Source organism: Aptenodytes forsteri, unplaced genomic scaffold, assembly GCF_000699145.1.
Source record: "Aptenodytes forsteri isolate BGI_AS27 unplaced genomic scaffold, ASM69914v1 Scaffold79, whole genome shotgun sequence".
Lineage (NCBI taxonomy): Eukaryota > Metazoa > Chordata > Aves > Sphenisciformes > Spheniscidae > Aptenodytes > Aptenodytes forsteri.
In genome coordinates, this window is record NW_008794776.1 from 1,577,016 (window position 1) to 1,596,287 (window position 19,272).

At 38.9% G+C, this 19,272-nt stretch overlaps 1 protein-coding gene across 1 annotated transcript in view; it reads left to right on the forward strand.

Moving 5' to 3' along the window:
* PIWIL1 (piwi like RNA-mediated gene silencing 1) overlaps positions 1–18,258 on the forward strand; it is a 20,658-nt gene extending 2,400 nt beyond the window's left edge. Inside the window, exons 2-20 of the mRNA XM_009274372.1 lie at positions 1,094–1,294; positions 2,031–2,160; positions 3,743–3,957; positions 5,058–5,179; positions 5,848–5,928; positions 6,870–7,067; positions 7,444–7,555; positions 9,812–9,932; positions 10,561–10,678; positions 10,839–10,950; positions 11,925–12,112; positions 12,714–12,786; positions 13,123–13,323; positions 13,631–13,734; positions 14,234–14,304; positions 14,840–14,993; positions 15,865–15,990; positions 17,314–17,461; positions 18,142–18,258. Of these exons, the coding sequence (XP_009272647.1) occupies positions 1,094–1,294; positions 2,031–2,160; positions 3,743–3,957; positions 5,058–5,179; positions 5,848–5,928; positions 6,870–7,067; positions 7,444–7,555; positions 9,812–9,932; positions 10,561–10,678; positions 10,839–10,950; positions 11,925–12,112; positions 12,714–12,786; positions 13,123–13,323; positions 13,631–13,734; positions 14,234–14,304; positions 14,840–14,993; positions 15,865–15,990; positions 17,314–17,461; positions 18,142–18,258 (2,592 nt within the window). The remainder of the gene's footprint in view (positions 1–1,093; positions 1,295–2,030; positions 2,161–3,742; positions 3,958–5,057; positions 5,180–5,847; positions 5,929–6,869; positions 7,068–7,443; positions 7,556–9,811; positions 9,933–10,560; positions 10,679–10,838; positions 10,951–11,924; positions 12,113–12,713; positions 12,787–13,122; positions 13,324–13,630; positions 13,735–14,233; positions 14,305–14,839; positions 14,994–15,864; positions 15,991–17,313; positions 17,462–18,141) is intronic.
* The last annotated feature ends 1,014 nt before the right edge of the window (positions 18,259–19,272 follow it).

Sequence of the window (19,272 nt, forward strand, 5' to 3'; positions counted from 1 at the left end):
CTGCGTGGTACTTAGTTGCCGACTGAAATTAAACCACGACATCAGCTCAGGATAGCGGGGCCCAGTGCCTAGCTGTTGGACTAGAGAGTCCACATAGGTGACATTGCAGCTTCCTTCAGGGGCAAGGATGAGTATAGGTGAGAGAGGCAAAGCAGAACTGATCTTTCCTGAACAACTTTTATGAATACTGCAGAGAGCATGAAACTTGTAATAATGTGCTGTTACTGTGATAGTGCTGGACTCTGATAATTTTCACATCTACTCTTTAGGGTTGTGCACATTCAATCTTTGCAGTAGTGCTTATGGGTATTTACAGACTTCTTAGAGGGTATACTTTTGACAGATCTTATAACGTGTAAAAATAAGGTGGAGAGTACAAGAATAGAGAGGCCTGCTTAGTTACTGATCTTGTGTTCAGTGTCAGAACATGCATATGGGAGTCACAAGACATGTGCCAAGAGCTCTGAGAGCAGAGGAGTAGAGGAACTCCAGGAATGGATTGCTGGCAGGTTGTGTGACGCTGGTTCAGGGGGTTCCTACTGCTGTGTTGTAGGACAAGACAGAGCCAGGCTGGCTCTCTAGCTCAGGTTTCATGATCTTCCTTGATATTGGCCTCTTGCTTGTTTAAACTTAGAGAACTTGATTACTCCTGGAGGGACTAACTTGTGGGGCAGACTCCAGTCCAGTAACATGAAACTGAATTGTGGGATTGCTTGTGGCTGAAGGTTGTGCGTCGCAGTTCTTCCAGGCGTGACACTTCTTAATATTACTTATTCACTAGACACTAAAATTACAAAAGCTGTTTTTATAAAATAAGTAGTCAGCTACCTGAAGTATCAGAGGGGTGGTTAAAAATGAGAAGTCCAGAAATTTTAGAGCTTGGAAAGAGAAGATTTGCATTTACTACTAGTTAAATGAATATTAACTTACAAAAAAAAATTCCTGGACCCTGTTATTTTGGAGTTTGAAGTACAGAGTAATAACTCTGCTACTTAATAGAGGAAAAGAGATTTAACTTTATGTAACTGTTACACTTGGGTATTTGAGTATTCTGTACTTGGTTACTGACTTTGTTTTGCTGCACTCTTGGAAGTATGCTGTTTCTTCAGTCGCAGCAGGAAAAGTTGCTCCCAACTATTGCAGGTTCAACAGACTTTGCCAAGTCAGCCACCCGGCCGTCGGCAACCTCAGCAGCCGCATGTTCCTCCATCAGTATCAGAAGAACCTGGTGGCCGTGGACGACAGAGGGGCCCTCAGAGTGTTCAACAAGGCCAGAATGGGAGAAGGCCAGAAGGTCAGAAAGGGTGAAAGTTCATTGCCCACAAGAGCAAGCGTTTTGAAGAGAATGCAATTTAGATATTCTTTAGACTGTATTTCTAATTTTTCTTTTCAAAATGAGATTTATTACTAAGATTTGGAAAAGTTCACTGTACATACGTTATGACGATAATATTGTCGTTCTAAGGTGCAGTATAACTGAACCAGGAATTCTGAAAACTACCTTAAGCGTGCTCTACTCCATCTGTACCATCTCCTCTATCAAAATAGTTTAAAACAATGAATTAGAAAGCAGCTGGCAGAAGTAACTGCATGAATACCAATAGTAAATTTAATTTTGATATTTCATTGTTTTTCTTGAATCTTAATAAGGAAATTAAACTTTCTTACCTATTTCACATCACAGTGTATTTAAACATTTCGGTGCTAGCTGGAGCTGAAATGAAAGACCTGTCCTCCCTGTATTTTCAGAAGAGATTACCGATTTGAAGGGTTTACATCTTTTTTCGTCTGGCCAGTGAGCTGTTCTGTTGGCTTACTAGTTTACTGTCTGTAAATCTTAGGAAGTTAATATGTGTCACCTGAATGCTACTTCAAGATGAATTTACTACATAGCAAAAGCTGAAACTTAACATTTAATGATTTCTCTTAATTTTGTATATATATCTGACTTTCAAAATTGAATTGTATTTAATTCTTATTTGTATATAAAACCTGATTGTAATTCTTCCTCTTCCTCAAATTTCAAAACAATAGGATTACAGATTTCGGCAGGATTTCAGGAACTGTCTTTAGCAGATAGGGGTGGACGTCGTAGAGATTTCCATGACCTTGGGGTAAATACTCGGCAAGCCATAGAACATGTTCAAGAATCAAAAACTGGTATGTTCAGATCAGACTATAGACATATAAGCAAGTTGAAATGAAAAATAGTCTTGCTTTGTTTCTGCTTTTACTATCCCCTAGAGAGCCAAATAAAAAAAATCTTCATCGTGGACTAGAAAAAGATACAAGTTGCTCCCCATATCTGAAGAGGAACAGTAAGATGACATGTCTGATGGCAAAGTGCTTCAGACAGAAGTTGTGTAGCATTTTAAACTGCAACTGTTTAGACATAAGTGATGAGCCTTGTATGTTCCTGATGTCCACTTCTTCAAGCAGGACTCTTCAGGACTCTGGGGGTTTGCTTCTAGAAGTTCTGGTTTGTAACACATTGACCTAACCAAATTTGTAAAGATCTCCTAATAAATGTGGAATTTGAGACCTCTTCTGAAGCAACTTTTTAGTTTGAGTAAAAGGTCATATGCTGCTTTCCTTGAGATGAAATCATGCATATGAAAAGAAGTAAAAGCAGGCTGTCACGATGGTCCTGCCTTCTTGCTAGAATGCAGTCGTTTTAATGTTCAACAGTGCAGGTTCTGTGCTGATAATAGTTTTGTGTTGGAAGTGACTCTCTGAGACATCACAACAATATAACAGCAACTGTAGTCCGCTTTTGCTTAATTGAATGATAACTGGAGCATGCCACGGGCCCAGGAATGGTAGGGCTTAGTTCTGCTCAAGTCACTTTGGGCCAGAAACAGTTATTTTCTTTCTTACCTAAATTTTCTATCTAGAGCTATGCTGATGATAGATCATGGATCGCTGTACTTAGTACACAGCTCTATTGCTGGCCTTTTGTTTTCTCTTTATAGCTCTGTACAGTTTTCTAGTATAATATACATGCTTTGTATGTGGCAGGATATTTTTGTTTTCTTCTGGGGTGTTGTATTTCAGATAGGAAAAAATGGATGATGAAAACCAAATTAAAATGGAGGATCCATAATTGTCTGCAATGTATTTTTTGTATTAGACTCGTGTCTTTAGGTCTAAAAGAAATTGAAATGAGACATGAAAAAATGGGAAGAAATACTTTAGATAAGTAAGTGATCTGGAGCTAGTTCTTACTGTTGTGGGTTTTTTGTTTGTTTGCTTGTTTGTTTGTTTGAAAAATCTTGAAATACCGAAAGAAATGTCATCTTGGCACATATGAATGGGAATGTGGATATCTCTAGTGCTTGATATTCTGATAGTTTTTGTTCTATGTTTATGATTGCTGTAAAGAAAGATTAATTTGTCCACAAAGGAAGTTTATGTTTTGGTGGAAATCCATCTCTCTAGTACCTGGTACTAACCCTTTGGGAGACAGGTTACTGATCTAAATGCTTACCTTATTTGATGTGAGAGTTTTCCTGACAACTGAAGGAATTACAAAAAGCTCTAATAAGCGAGTGAGTGTCTGATAACACTGTGCCTATGCGAGCGTCTCCTATAGCTTACTGAGCTACAACAGTTGCAGAACACAACACAACTGACCACTAATCTTCGTCTGAATGCCTTAGTTTTTTAAAATTTCTCAAAGCTGTTGAATTAGTATAAATTGGTAAAATTTTGCAACTACTAAGATGTTTGCCTCTCATTTTAGGTTCTTCAGGTATTATGATAAAATTAACTACAAATTACTTCCGTTTGACGTCTCGACCCCAGTGGGCTTTATATCAGTACCATGTTGGCTATAGTCCTGAGATGGAAGCACGCCGGCTTCGATCAGCTTTGCTCTTTCAGCATGAACAGCTAATTGGAAAGACACATGCATTTGATGGATCAATATTATTCTTGCCAAAAAAACTAGGAAACAAGGTGTGATATGAGAATGCTATTTCTTTTATTTATTTTGATTTGCATTTTGTGATGCTTCTTGTTTCTTACTGGTCTGGGTGAAGTTAAGAGAATTGATGTCCCATGAGCAACATTTAGTTGGACTGAATATAATATAAGCTAATTTGCTTTTGTAGAGCAATTTGTTAATAAACTTCTGGTTCTAATGCTTAGGTTCTTCAGGTTAGAATAATCCTCTGCACGGAAGTGGATAGTACAGACAGTATTTTTCCTTTAGTTTTCTTTCTGCTTCGATCTTTTCATAACTTTTGTATTTTAACTCTCAACATAATTGAAAGGGTGGACGTATTGGGTGTATGCGGCAAGGTTTTGGTAGCTGGGGGGATCTGGGGTGGCCCCTATGGGAAGAGGTTAGGGGCTGCCCTGTGCTGTACACAGCCATTTCCAGCTGGCTTCACAATGGACTCAACACAGACCAAAGCTGAGCCCATCAGCAAAGCTGATGGCACCTCTGTGCATTTAAAAAGGGGGAAAAAATGCCAGAGCAGAAGAAAAATCTGAGAAGAGAGGAGCGACAGATGGAAAATGCCGTGTACTGATGGTAACCCCTGCCTCCCCCCCGGCCTCCAGCCCTTGTGCCACTCATTGCCTCACTGAAAGGACTGAGTGTAACCAGTGGTGTTAACAGAGGGGGGCAGAGGAGTCCGGAGTGGAGTTGAGCCTGGAAAAGGGAGAGGGGGAAGATGTTTTTACTACGTGTTTTAATGTTTGTCTTTTTGCCTCCCAGTACCTGAATTAGTAATTAAATATAAATTGGCAATATATTAAGTTTATTTCCTCAGGTTGAGTCTTTTTCCCACAATGGTAATTGGTAAGTGATCTCCCTGTCTTCATCTTGAATTCAGCTGCTTTGGGGATAGCCTCCATTCTACTCTATTAGTTGTCTTCACCCAAATGAATGAAGCATTTTCAGTTGTAGTTTACAGTCATAGTAGAAAATCAAATTCCTGTTTCAGCTAAGTCTTGGATTATTACTTAGTACTTAATGTGCAAGTCCAATTCGGTATTAATGGAGCAAAGTCCAGATATAGCCCTGTTTGCTTCTAACTTCACTTTCTCAGGTTACTGAAGTGTTCAGTAGGACTCGAAATGGAGAGGATGTGAAGATAACAATCACGTTGACTAATGAGTTGCCACCTACTTCACCTACATGTCTGCAATTTTACAACATCATTTTTAGAAGGTTTGCGGTCCAAGTTATATCTTTATAAGAAGTCATTCTAAAAATATGACTTAAGTTTTTCCTGCCCAAAGAATGGACTACAAATCAATATTACAAATGTAAATTTTTAAGCTTTTGTAGCTACCGTTACTATTTGGCCAACCACATCTGGCAACATTTTAATGTGCAGTTACATGCATGTTTCTGGCACATGTTAGTGTGAAATGAGTTCATACCTTTTCCCTGAGCAAGCAGATTCATGCTGGAGTGCTAGCTGTTGTACGGGCCGTTAGTCCTATCTCTGCCCTCCTTTTGTGTCTGTGGATTTGCCTCTTAAAGCAAATAGTAGTGCAGGACCTTGAACTGGCAAATTACTTTTTTTGCTGTAGTCTTTCCACTTAAACTTGGTACCTGGACTACCTGGTTCATCTGAACTGCAGCTAGTTTAGACTGCTACCTTCAACTGGTTGGTGAAGGGTTGGTTTGTATGCTAACTTACTCTCAACTGATTAACTGTCATTAATAAGTGTTCATGGCCTTTCTAAATTGAGCTTAATGAAAAGTTCACATTTGTGACTGTTTTATATAGTCAGATGAACAAAAAATGCAGTTGTGCAGAGGGATGGGACCATGCATAGTTTGATAAACTGAATAATAATGGTAAATGACATCCGTATTTCAACTTCTAGGCTTTTGAAGATGTTGAATTTGCAGCAGATTGGACGTAATTATTACAATCCCAGTGACCCAATCAGCATCCCTAATCACAGGTTTGGCAAAAAAGATACTTGGGTTTAGGAGGGATGCAGGGAGAAAGGATGATATTTTGATACTGCTCTGGTGGTTTATCTTGTAATAAAACCATGGACTTAAAAACTGGTATTCCTGGGAAGCGAGAGACCTCATTCTCCTAACGTAGTTTCTTCTATGTGTAAGATCTCATTACTCGTTACCAGTGTGTGTTCTGCTATCATGTTTTACTCCAATGTCAGAAACCTTGCTTAAATGTCTGTAAGGCTGAGATCTCTGAATACTTTAATTCTAAAGCTCGGGAGTGTCCAGCCTTCATTCTGAAGGCCATTTAATCTGCCATGTAAATTCATATCTGGCCATAGCCTGCTGGATGGGTAGTTCTGGAACTCACCTATTGCTAGCTGTCACGTCTCGTTCCCGTTCAGTGCCAGGATCCCCTACAATGTGACTGATGCTTCTGGCTAGCCCTAGGCCTATTGTACAAGTTAGTAAGCTTGAGTTTGACTGGGGCCCCATCATATGGCTGTGGTGTACTCCTTGCCATTAACCTAGCCTGCATCACCTGGTTGGTGGAAGAAACTGGACAGTGGTCTACTAGATAAACTGTTGGTCTTTTTCTCTTTAAAGTGTCCTGTATACCCATACACTTTGTATGTAAGATATTTAAGACTAATAGCATGAAATGGATGTCTTAGGTTTTGAGGCATCCTTTCTTTCACTTCAGTTATATTGCTACATCATTCAGTTAATCTTCTTTTATCTTAGGTTAACTAAAGATACCTGCATGTAAAATACTTTTCGTTTTGTTAACTTTCAGGAGCTTGTTTATATTTGGATAGGGGTTTCTTTGTGTCTTGACTGCTTTCTAGTGTCTGGGAAAGTGGACAGAAGTAACTCAAGGGGTGAGAATAGAGATGTTTTAAAGCACATTAAGATTCTGTATGTTCTCTTTTGACAGGTTGATGGTTTGGCCGGGCTTCACAAGTTCTATCCTCCAGTATGAGGAAAGCATTATGTTATGTACAGATGTGAGCCATAAGGTTCTTCGCAGTGAAACAGTGTTGGATTTTATGTACAGTCTGTATTACCAGGTTGAAGAGCAAAGATTTAGAGATGCCTGTGCTAAAGAGCTGATAGGTTTAATTGTCCTTACAAAGTAAGTCTCTTCGGACTCTTGTAATCTTAGAGATCTGTTTATTTTTTGGATGTTCCATGTCCTGAAGTATACAATGAAGCATCAGAAAGAATGAAAATGCTGTCGTTGTCAAGCTAGCAAACTGATCGAGGTGATAGCATTTACAAAAGCAGGAAGTACATACTGGACTAGTTCTGTTTTCATTTGGTTTTATTACAATTTAGCTTTTAGTAGAATTGATAGCCTATTACAATCGAAAACTTGAAGTTACTGCTGCTGATAGGAGCAAAACTTTCAACTTACATGAGTACTGCTATTAACTTTTTCATCCCGCAGTTCTATTTCTTTTCTATTTGAGTTAAGATTTAAAAAAAACCTGATGACATTGTTTATTTAGGTACAATAACAGAACATACAGAGTTGATGACATTGACTGGGATGCCAATCCACAGTGTACCTTTAGAAAAGCCGATGGTTCTGAGATCAGCTACGTGGACTACTACAAAAGGGTATGGAAACTTAACTGTCAGTGTATGCAATATGCTTTAACTTGAAACGTTAGAGCATTGTTAGAGGTTTACTTATGATGCATGCATTTGTAATTCATAATTTTCTTTAATGGAATTTTATTTTTAATGGATACTATGTAATCTGAGAGCAGTAAATAACTTACGCAGCATGATTCGGCATGAGTAGTCCATCCCAATGAGTAGTCGGTCAGGCAAAAATGCCAGGAGGCCTGTATGGATGAACCAGGAGCTCCTGGGAAAACTCAGAAAGGAAGCATACAGAGGGTGGAAGCAGGGACAGGTAATCTGGGAGGAATACAGAGGCATTGTCCCAGCATGCAGGAATGAGGTTAGGAAAGCCAAAGCCCAGCTGGAATTGAATCTGGCCAGGAATGTTAAAGGCAACAGGAAGGACTTCTGTAAGTATATAAGCAACAAAAGGAAGACTAGGGAAAATGTGACCCCGCTGCTATGAATGAGGCAGGGCCCCTGGCGACACAGGATGTGGAAAAAGATGAGGTACTGAATGCCGCCTTCACCTCAGTCTTTACTAGCAAGACTGCCATTCAGGATTCCCAGGCCCAGAGACCAGGGAAAAGTCTGGAGCAAGGAAGGCATACCGTTGGTGGAAGAAAATCAGGTCAGGGAATACTTCAGCAAAGTAGGCATACCTTAGTCCATGGGCGCTGATGGGTTGCACCTACAAGTACCTGAGGCAGCTGGCTCGTGTCATTGTGAGGCCACTGTCGATAATCTTTGAATGATGGTGGCGATAGGGAAAAGTGCCCGAGGACTGGAGGAAATCAAATGTTGCTCCTTATCTTGGAGAAGTTTGAGGAGGATGACACCAGGAACTACAGGCTGGTCAGCCTCACATTGATCCCTGGGAAGGTGGTGGAGCAGCTAATCTTGGAAACCGTTTCCAGGCATGTGAATGACAAGGAATTCATCAGGAATAGTCAGCATGGCTTCACGAAGGGGAAATCATGCTTGACCAACCTAATAAACTTCTATGATTAAATTGACTGGCTTGGTAGATGAGGGGAGAGCAGTGGATATTGTTTACCTGGACTTCAGTAAGGCTTTTGACACTGTTTCCCATAAGGTTCTCGTGGAGAAGCTGATGAAGTGTGGGCTGAATGAGCAGACAATGAAGTGGATTGAAAGCTGGCCGAATGGCCAGGCCCAGAGGGTGGTGATTGGTGGCACGATGTGTAGTTGGAGTCCAGTAACTAGCGGTGTACCCCAGGGATCAATACTGGGTCCAGTCCCGTTTAACGTCTTCATTAATGATCTGGATGATGGGGCAGAGTGTACCCTTGGCAAGTTTTGCTGGTCATTTACTGGAGGTAGAATATATGGACAGTCATCTTAAGAGAAATTACTGTTTGATACTTTTGGTTCTTTGAAACAAAGTTTATGTATGTCTTTCATAGCTTAACCTTCTCTGCCATTGAGGCCTACCACTGTAATTGTGAAATCTTTCTGCACATCAGTTTCAACTGTAAAACAGGATGGGACTTAATGAACTAGAAGCAAAATTTATATTATCCGTTCTAGTTCAGGATGGAGTTTATAAATGATTATAAATCTTCTAATCATTTGTCAAGGCCTTCTTGCCTCTGATGTGATCTCACTATTTTGTTTTTAAATGCTATCCTTTGGATGGTTTCTGAGGTGTGGTTCTCTTTAAGAAAAAGTTGAACTATGAAGTTTGTTTGTTGACTGTCAGCTTGTGTCCCCTTTTTGTGGTGTTTTGGGTTTTTTTCTAAACTAAATTAGTGACTGCTAGACAGACCAACTCATGCCAGATGCAAGGAAATGTTGCGGGAGGGTTGAATTTCAGAAACTTCACTTAGAATCTTGTTTGATTCTTGTGATGTCTCGAATTAAATTGCTCTTATAGGGTAGGAACCTTTCGATTGCTGAACTGGAATGAGCATCCTAATCTGGAGTTAGATACTCTGGGTGTAACTGCCTTGAGCAAGGCAGAAGCATTGTTTCTGTTGTCTCTTACCAGTCAATAATTTGATGGCACCAATAGAGAGAATAGTGCTTCCCTGTTTAGCCTTTTCTGACAAAACCAGTTTCTCTAACACAGGTTAGGTGTGCTACTTGAGAAAGGTTGCTGGTTGCTTTTGTTTTGGTTTTGTTTGTTTTAGGAAAAATACTAATTTTCTAAAGTGAGCATTATTATTAAGAAAACTGAGTGTTTGTTATGAATAAACTAACATACAGTATATATTTCTAATACAGCAATATAATCAAGAAATTACTGACTTGAACCAGCCTGTCTTGATCAGTCAGTCGAGGAGAAAGAGAGGAACCATGATGCCAGGACCTGTGGTTCTAATTCCAGAGCTGTGCTTCCTAACAGGTACTGTAGCATTTTTTCATATCAAAGCATCTGCAAACCGTAATGCCTACTGAAACCGGTATTTTGACAGCAGCCTCTTGCCAAGTTAAGTAGAAATGTTTTATTTGTATAAATGTGAGTTTAGAAACAAGTTTTGTAGCTAAAAGATTCGATAATTAAATGAGGCTGAAAAGTTTGAGGGGTTTGGATGTTACATAGTCTTTACGTACGGTGTTCAACACTGGCCCACTGATAACTTGTAGAGTTTTTTGGTGGTAGAACTTTTTGTTGAAAAAGAGAAATTTACTATAAATTGATAATTTTGTAAGATACATAAACATGTATTTTCCTCTGATACCCACTTTGCACTAGCAGTACCTGTCCATCTCAGCACTGTTTTGTTTTGCTTTGGAAATGTAAATAAAGAGCTGCATGTCTCGTGTGGTTTCCTCTCAAGTGCAAAAATCCAGAATTTTTTTTTCTATGCAGATAGGAATGTATGCGCAGGGAGCAACTGAAAACCTTGATTACTACTGACACCACTTTATGTGTCTGCAGTACATGCATAGTTAATCTGCACGACTTGCAAGTTTACTTTTCTTAGTCCTTAGTCTAACTTTTACTCAGAAGAAGATTTTGCCGTTAACAGGATTAACTGAGAAGATGCGTAATGATTTTAATATGATGAAAGACTTGGCTGTTCATACACGACTGCCACCTGAGCAAAGGCAACGTGAAATTGGAAGACTTATTGACTACATCCGAAAGTATGCTACCTTAATATCTTCTGTACCTCTTTGTCATGAAACATTCGTATGATAAACTTCTTTTTTGCAACAAACTTTGGAAATCTTACTGGTTTTAAAAAAGAAAAGTGTCAGCAAGAATAAATGTCTTTGTTTTAATTTAAATCTTGTTTTTAAACAGAGATGACAATGTTCAGAAGGAACTCCGAGACTGGGGTTTAAGCTTTGATTCTAATTTATTATCCTTTACGGGAAGAGTTGTTCAAGGAGAAAAGATCCTTCAATCAGGAAATGTGTTAAATAAAACAACTTCTAAAATCTTCTGGATCTCTTGCTGATGAAGCATGTTCTTAAGGAAGGAAATACTACTTGTTGGTTTATAAATGAAGGATTATGAGTGAAAAAGTTATATGCAAGTCTTTGTCCAAACAGGAGACTCGCAAACTTCTTAAATTGTTTACAAGTTCTGTTTAGAAACACCTGAAGATTTTTCTGGCTTGCATTACAATAGTGTCTTCCTTGCAAAACAGTCCCTCTGTCTAAACAAAGTCATTTCAGATACACAAACTAGGAGACTAGAGATGTTTCTAACTAGTTTCCATATATTAAAATACCAAGGCTTTCAAATGAAAAGCCACTAATTATTTCAGTTCAGTAGACAGAACACATACAGTGTCTGTTTACTCAAAGGTGGGGTGACTCTTCAGTATGAATAACTTAGATTTCAAATATGTCATAGATGGCCATAAAACATTATATATTTGCTCTGTAGTAGAGGTCTTTTTGTTTGTTTTGAATGGATGCTAGATGGAAAAGGGCATTTTACACAGCTATACAGATCAAGATACTGTATTTGGTAAAGCTTTTCTTGTTATTGAAAAGATCTGATGTCTGCTTTATAGTAATACTTGTCTTTTTCTCAAGCAGTTACCTTATTAAAAAGAAAAATGGGAGAAAAATAAGTCAATACATGAGCAGCTATGTCTTTGTAGCACAAAAACTGTGCAGCAAATAGTAATAAGTTACCTGGGCTAAAAATCATAAGTATGTTTGCATAATTATGAATGAAACATTTGAAGAGTGTAGGATTTCTTGAAAGGGCTAGATAAAGCTTATTTTAAATTAGTGACAACAGCAGTAAAAAAATCAAGTCATTTGTTCTAGGCAGAAGCGTTACAGTCTGTTCGTGAGCGTATCGGGAAGTTGTTGTGGTATAGGTTGTTTGGAAGGGTGTTGATTTTCGTTCTCTCACATCTCTTATTTACAGTTTGATTACAATCCTCAGTTTGCTGATTGGTCAAAGGAAACTAGGGGAGCTCCCTTAATCTGTGCAAAGCCTCTGGACAACTGGTTATTAATATACACACGGCGCAACTATGATATTGCTAATACGTTACTTCAAAATCTGTTTAAAGTCACACCATCTATGGGAATCAGAATGAACAAGGCAACCATGTAAGTGCCTTTAGAAAGCTGATGGAAAAGTCATTTTATACGTATTAAGGTATATCTGTTAGCATGCTTAGGCTGTTAAATGAGAAGATAGTATAGTATGTCACACTACCGACTTCTGTGAGATTTTTAGTAAAACAAAGTTGCTTTCAGTATGCAAATTGTTCAGTTTTCTCTAGTGACTGATTTTCTTACTCATACTTTTATTTGTGAGAGATTTCACTGGGGGTTAAAGCATGCCAAAACCGAACAGTATGAGACATACAGTCATTGAGCAAAACCTTCTCAAGTAGAGCTATATGTAATACAAGAAGGAATGTATGTTTTCTTGCTGACTTTGGACGTATTCCGATTTGTTCTCACTGCAAATACCTTCCTTTGAGTACCTGTGCTTGCTTTCACTTTGAATTTCATTGCTCTTGGAAGCCTAAGTTGGGGATGATTCCTCTTAATCTTCAAAATGTGTGAATACTGTACATTTATTAATAGCTATAAATGTGACACTTCATACAGTACTGATGCATAATGAGCATTTATGTTTTTGCTGAAGTTTCAATAGCTGTTAGTTGTTTTTTCTGTAAGCATTTTTTCTCTTCCTTTTCAGGATCGAAGTAGATGATAGAACAGAAGCTTATTTAAGGGTTTTACAGCAGAGTATTACCCCTGACACAAACATAGTATGTATTTGAATCCATAATTTAAAATCATGTTAATCTCTGTAATTGGTGTTTTAAGACTAGTGGGATTCATTCTCAGAAATAAAACTTTTGGCTCCTGAGTATCTACTACATGCCTACTCGTACTCCTGTTCAAACCCTAGACTATGAGTATCCTTCTGGAAAAGAGCCTTTGTACTTGGTTCTGAAGTATAGACACTGAAACTTTCCAGGTATTTCTTTCACTGTGAACACTTGAATATTTCTCTTGAGCGTAAGAAGCTTTTCCTAAAGAACTACAACTGTTACACAAATCTGAGAATGCAGCTGCTTAAAAACTTTTTTTTTTCTTTAAAGGCAGTTTGTGTTTTGTCTAGTTCCCGAAAGGATAAGTATGATGCTATCAAGAAATACTTATGTACCGATTGTCCCATTCCAAGTCAGTGTGTGATTGCTCGCAGTTTAAGCAAGCCTCAGACTGCTATGGCCATAGCAACAAAAATTGCCTTACAAATGAACTGTAAAATGGGTGGAGAGCTTTGGAGTGTTGAGATCCCAGTAAGTAATTTTTTTAAAATGGTAACGGTTTTCTTTATTGAGCCTTATTTAAAAAGCAAGACTTTTTCTCCCAAAAAGAAAATTGAGTATTCCTTATGTAGTTTGTTTTGTGTCTGTGAGAAGAGGCATGAAGTTAAATATGACATAAGGAGACATTTAATTCAAGAATTCAGTGCCCATGGTTTACTTAAGTGTCCTGAAACCGTACAGCCTATGTCATGATCTTGTTACACTGCAGGACAGAGATGATAGGTGCTTTGGCATCTCTTCACGTACTAATACATGTTCTGTATTGATTCCTTTTAAGCTGAAACAGGTGATGGTTGTGGGAATTGATTGTTACCATGACACTTTATCTGGAAAGCAGTCAATTGCAGGATTTGTCGCTAGCCTGAATCAAACAATGACACGGTAAGATTTGAATGCCAAAGGGGGGGGGAAAGGATCTTTCCCTTAACTGAAAAGTAGCTTGAATACGGTGGGCCATCACGAAAGTGTCCAAACTGATTTACTGTACGTTGTTAATAAGAACTATATATTGTGAATTATTTTTTCCACGGCATCCCTTGAGGAATAGCCTTGTTCTTCTTCCACAATGCTTGGGAGAGGGGGCAAATGGCGGGGCAGGGGCTGGGATGACTAGAGGGCATCAGGATGACAGGCTCTTCTCCCTTTAGAGTGGACTTGTGTGAAAGTTTTTTGATTGAGAGGAATTGCACATGGTGGTAAGGTATTTGTCTACCACAGGGGCTTTGCGAGGGAAACACTCTCGTGGTACACTAACGCTTGCTTGACTGCCTTGACCCACAATAGCCATAAAGACTAAGAGGTCATAGCCATTTAAAAAATAACTTCGTGGAGGTAAGCCTGGGAAATGCCTTGAAGGTCATCTTTTATTTTGTTCTTCCAGGTGGTTCTCCCGCTGTGCTGTTCAAAGTCGTGGGCAAGAACTGGTGGATGGGCTCAAAGCCTGCTTGCAAAGTAAGGGAAGGCTTTCTCCTCTTGTTGAGCCAGATCTAAGGAATGATAGTTTAGCTTCCTCAAAACACTTCCTCGGCTGCCTTGAGGGGAGGTGTTACCAACTTGCACTTAGATAAAAACAGATTAAAAATATGGTTGTAAATATTGCTGAAAATTAATAGCATTTTGTGTACATTCTTTCATTGATTCCCATATTTCTTAACAATAAATACTTCTTATCAATGCGCCTCAAAGAATGTTTTAAAGGAGACGGATTTAAAGAATGACAGCTCCTTGCTGTGAGAGAGGCCAGCGGAGTAGATAATCTCCTTAGGTTCGTTCTTTTTGTGTCAGTACACAGGTAGACCAGAATTATTCTTGCAGGTAACATTTGTGTGTCATGATGCATACCCGTTTCAGGTTACTGAAAGATTGAGGACCTCAGGTTTCAAAACTTACTGCTGTTTTTCCAGTAATAAAAATCCATTTTTGTTTTGGAATGAATTGTCATTATAGCTAACAGCTTTTACTCTTTTTATTTTTTGGTGTTTTTAAGCTGCTCTAAGAGACTGGTTCAAGTGGAATAAATATTTGCCCTCTCGTATTATTGTGTATCGTGATGGTGTAGGAGATGGGCAGCTGAATACTTTGGTTAATTATGAAGTGCCTCAATTTTTGGATTGCTTGAAGAGTGTTGGTAAAGACTACAAGTAAGTCTGTTTCCAGCAACCCCCTTTTTTATACTGTAAGAGAAATACACAGTGGGATATAAAAAGTGGTTACAGATGAAGATTGTGTCATCTTTTCATCCTTATTTATTTTTACTTGAGCTCAGATAACTGCTTTTCTGATGATTGTTTATGTGATTTGAGATACCTAACTTGTAATATAGTAGGAAAAGTCTTTAGTGCACGCACCGCATGAGTAGTCAATACACGCGTATACGCACATGCGCATATACTCTTTAGGCATTCTTGATGCCTAATTAATACTTTTTTCAACTGGTTGATCATAGCCTGATTACTATCACATGTGTCCAGTAGGTCCATTTTTTTCCTTTCCACTTCTGAAAGGACTAGCTATTCTTCAGTCACTTACGTTCTGCAGTTTTCAACACTCTGCTTGAAAACTTACCAACTACAGTGACTTGGTTTCTTAATCTGCTCTGAAAAATGAAAACATTTCCTGACACCGCAGGCAAGCGGAGCACAAAACAAGTTATAGATAGTAAGAACCGAAGTGCTTACTACTTCTGTTTAGCTTCTGTTAATGGCTTGCTCTTTACCAAAAATACTGTTAAAACACAGTGTTTTCTAGATGAAAAGATGAGGTAGAGAGATAGTAGAAATCAGATCTGTGTTAGAAGATCCCTTTTTGGTCTGTCTTCTGTCTCCCTATGAAGCTAAATATAAGCTGGATTGGTGAGAAATAGTAGCAAAGCTGCACCTGAAACTAAAAATCTAAAGTTATGAACGAAATTGCTTTTAATTTGAAGCTCTAGAGAATCTGCTCCTGAAATACTCTCAGTGCATTTTTTCAGGATGGTTTTTGTTTTTTTTCTTTTATTTTCATTTATTTTAGTCCAAGACTTACTGTGATAGTTGTGAAGAAACGAGTGAATACCAGATTCTTCGCACAGTCTGGTGGAGCACTTAAAAACCCACCCCCTGGTACTGTTGTTGATGTGGAGGTTACCAGGCCAGAATGGTAAGTTAGTATAGAAGTCATATTTCTTCTGTTTGCTGGCAGCCTGATAATAAAGGAAATAGATCCGATATTAAATTGACTGCGGGATCAAGTAGAAGAATACTGTCCACACTTCTGTCCTTTTGAAAAGATCATAGTGAATGTGTAGATGAAAGAAGCAGAGAAGCTTAAATTTTATGAATTCATTCTGCCAGTATTTAATGGTTTCCAATATGTAGTATTTGTATACATCAGAGGATTGTATATGCTTTAAGTGTTGTGTGTTTCACTTTTTGGTGTTTCCTTTTTTGATTTTTTTAAAGGTTTAGCACCGAATGAGTGCCTATTGATAGGATCACCCAACTGTCCTTAACTGCAATTAAATTCTGTCTGGCTGTAGTTTTGACATTGCGCATAAATTTTATTACTTTGTAAGGGTGCATTTTATGAGCAAGTGTTGGAAGTACTCTTCGGTGGTTGGGAAGGCGAGTCGGAATTGTGCAGTTATGTGTGTAGGTAAAACATGTACACGGATCTCATTGACTTGACTTGCTTGCTGTTAGTATTGAACGTTTTCGCAAGTCACACTCCAGGACACTCGGGTGAGGCGTGTGGGAAACGCAAAGCTTGTTCAGTACATGATGAAAGGTTTGGCTTTGGTCCAGGGACGCTGGAATCATAGAATCATTGAGGTTGGAAAAGACCTCCAAGATCATCGAGTCCAACCGTTGACCCAACACCCCCATGCCCACTAAACCATGTCCCTAAGCGCCTCATCTACTCGTCTTTTAAATACTTCCGGGGTGGTGACTCAACCACTTCCCTGGGCAGCCTGTTCCAATGTTTAACCACTCTTTTGGTAAAGAAATTTTTCCTCATGTCCAGTGGCGCGCGTAGGGAACAGTGCAGTCTTCTGTGGCAGTGCACAGTTCTGACGGGTAGTTTTGCCTGCCTTTTTTTGTATTTTGCCAACTCGCTGCAGGTGTTCCAAGTGTTGCGGTAGGTGACAAACATCCACATGTGGCTCGGGGTGGTAGGGTAAATGAGGAGCGTAAGCTAAGTACGTGTGCAGGGCGGTTATCAGGAGGAAAACTGTGTATGAGATCTCCATGGTCTTAAGACTTGTTCCATATAATAAGAATATTTACATTCTTCCAGATCTCCTGGCCTTTCAGAAACGGATTATTTTGTGACCAAAGCATAGGCATGCTTTTGGGGTTTACTCAATATGCATAAAGTGACTTGAAGAAAATAAGTGAGACAAATTTGTGGGGATTTGTATTTTTCGAAGAAAAGCAGCCCTTTCTGTATCAGACTTCCTGGGTTTTGTTTTCACTGTTACAGGTACGATTTCTTTATCGTGAGTCAGGCAGTGAGAAACGGTTGTGTTGCACCCACTCATTATAACGTGATTTATGACACTAGCAAACTGAAACCAGATCACGTACAACGTTTAACCTACAAACTTTGCCACATGTACTACAACTGGTCGGTAAGTATTTCCTCTGGGAAATGATAATATTTTTCTTCTAAGATTGTGCATCTCTGTGCAGTAACAACCCACAAGAAGGTAGAAAAAGATATCCTTAAAACACCCATGCAGATCCAAAAAGCCTGCGAGTATGCCTCTTGACCTAGAGTGGTGGTCTGAGAACTAGACATTTTACAGTTATGTGATCTCTCTGAAGTCTGAAGATTAATCTTTATTCTCACTAGAAAATACTTGTTTTGAGTATTGTTCCCAAATTCTATGTCAAAAGCAAAACTGAAATGATTATTTCTTACCTGCAGAAATACTTACTTCTTTGTGTGGAGATGGAACCGTGTTCCTCCATTTCCTTTGAGGCATCTTCCATTGCATACCAAGACCAGCACACAGGCAGCTCACGCCTGAGCTGTGCATTAGATTTGTCAGTTTAGTAACCATAAATACTGCACATGACTTACCCACGTCCCACCTTGGTGCTGTGAAATCCAGCATCAGTAGGGGGGGGGGTTGATGTGTTCAGGGTATGTAATGTTGTTTTCACAAATCTGCATAAACTACAGGGAATATAAAATTTTACATGTATCCAAACTTCTGAATTCCAGGACTCTCCTTGTTACAGTGAATGCACGCTTATTTAAATGACTTGAAAATAATTCCTCTTTTTTTTTTTCTTCCTTCCGCAGGGTGTTATCAGAGTACCTGCTCCTTGCCAGTATGCTCATAAACTGGCCTTCCTTGTTGGTCAGAGTGTTCACAGAGAACCAAACCTGTTGCTTTCAGACAGACTTTACTATCTTTGAAGTCGAGTTACCAGCAAAAAAAAAAGTGTAGTTCCTTTCTAGGGAATGTAGAATTGTCTGGGGGTTTGTGTGGTTTTTTGTTGGGTTTTTTTGGTTGGTTTTGGTTTGGTTTTTTTTCCTTAAGAGACATGTGCGTGGGAGAATGAGTATGTGCAGTTGTGGAACTTTATTTTCATTGTAGCAGGAAGAAGCTTGAGATAGCAGGTCTGCATTTTGACTAGGTCCCTGCTTGCTATAAAAACTATGTAATTTTTTTTTTTTTAATACTTATTTACTAAAGTGTTTCTGGGATTCTTCACAAGAGATTATCAGTTCTTATTTTTATGTTTTCGGGAAGTCTTACACAGGATTATTTTTAGCATACGCTATATATGGTTATGCGGATCAAAACCCAAACTTCTCCAGTTAGCACATTACACTTTTAATTTTCAAACTGCAGTTGTTGCTCCCTTGTTTTTCTTGGCTGTTAAAATGAGGGCAAAATTTTGTCTCCTAAACTATTTCATATGTTAAAAAGAGGCTATCGGCCATTCTTGGTTAGCAAGGCTTTGTTTTAAGATTGCACAGTGCTGCAAAACCTGTGGAAGGGTTTGTAATACTTGCCCTTGTAAGCGATTTGCAGACCAACGAGAGAGAGTGGTGCTCACCCATGTCTCCCTAGGAGTAGAGGGAATGAAGCGGGACTTTTTCAAACTCACATAGCTGAGGAGGAAGTTCTGTGTATACCAAAGCTTCAGGAACGAGCGTCAGCGGCAGAATTATTTCTGTATCTTATCACAGCTATAGGAACGCCTTTATTATCTAAGGCTACAGTATTCTCTCCACAAAAAGTGGTGGCTTTGTCTAAGCTTGAATGCTGTTATGGGGCCTGTGTGACTCACAATGGACTATCCTACGGACGTGCTTTTTCTTAGTCTTGTCACTTCAAATTTACTACACAGTGTGAGTAAACCGTTGGTTTAGACAACTGCAAATTCGTAACTGGAATGAACTAAATGTCTGGGTTGACACTGT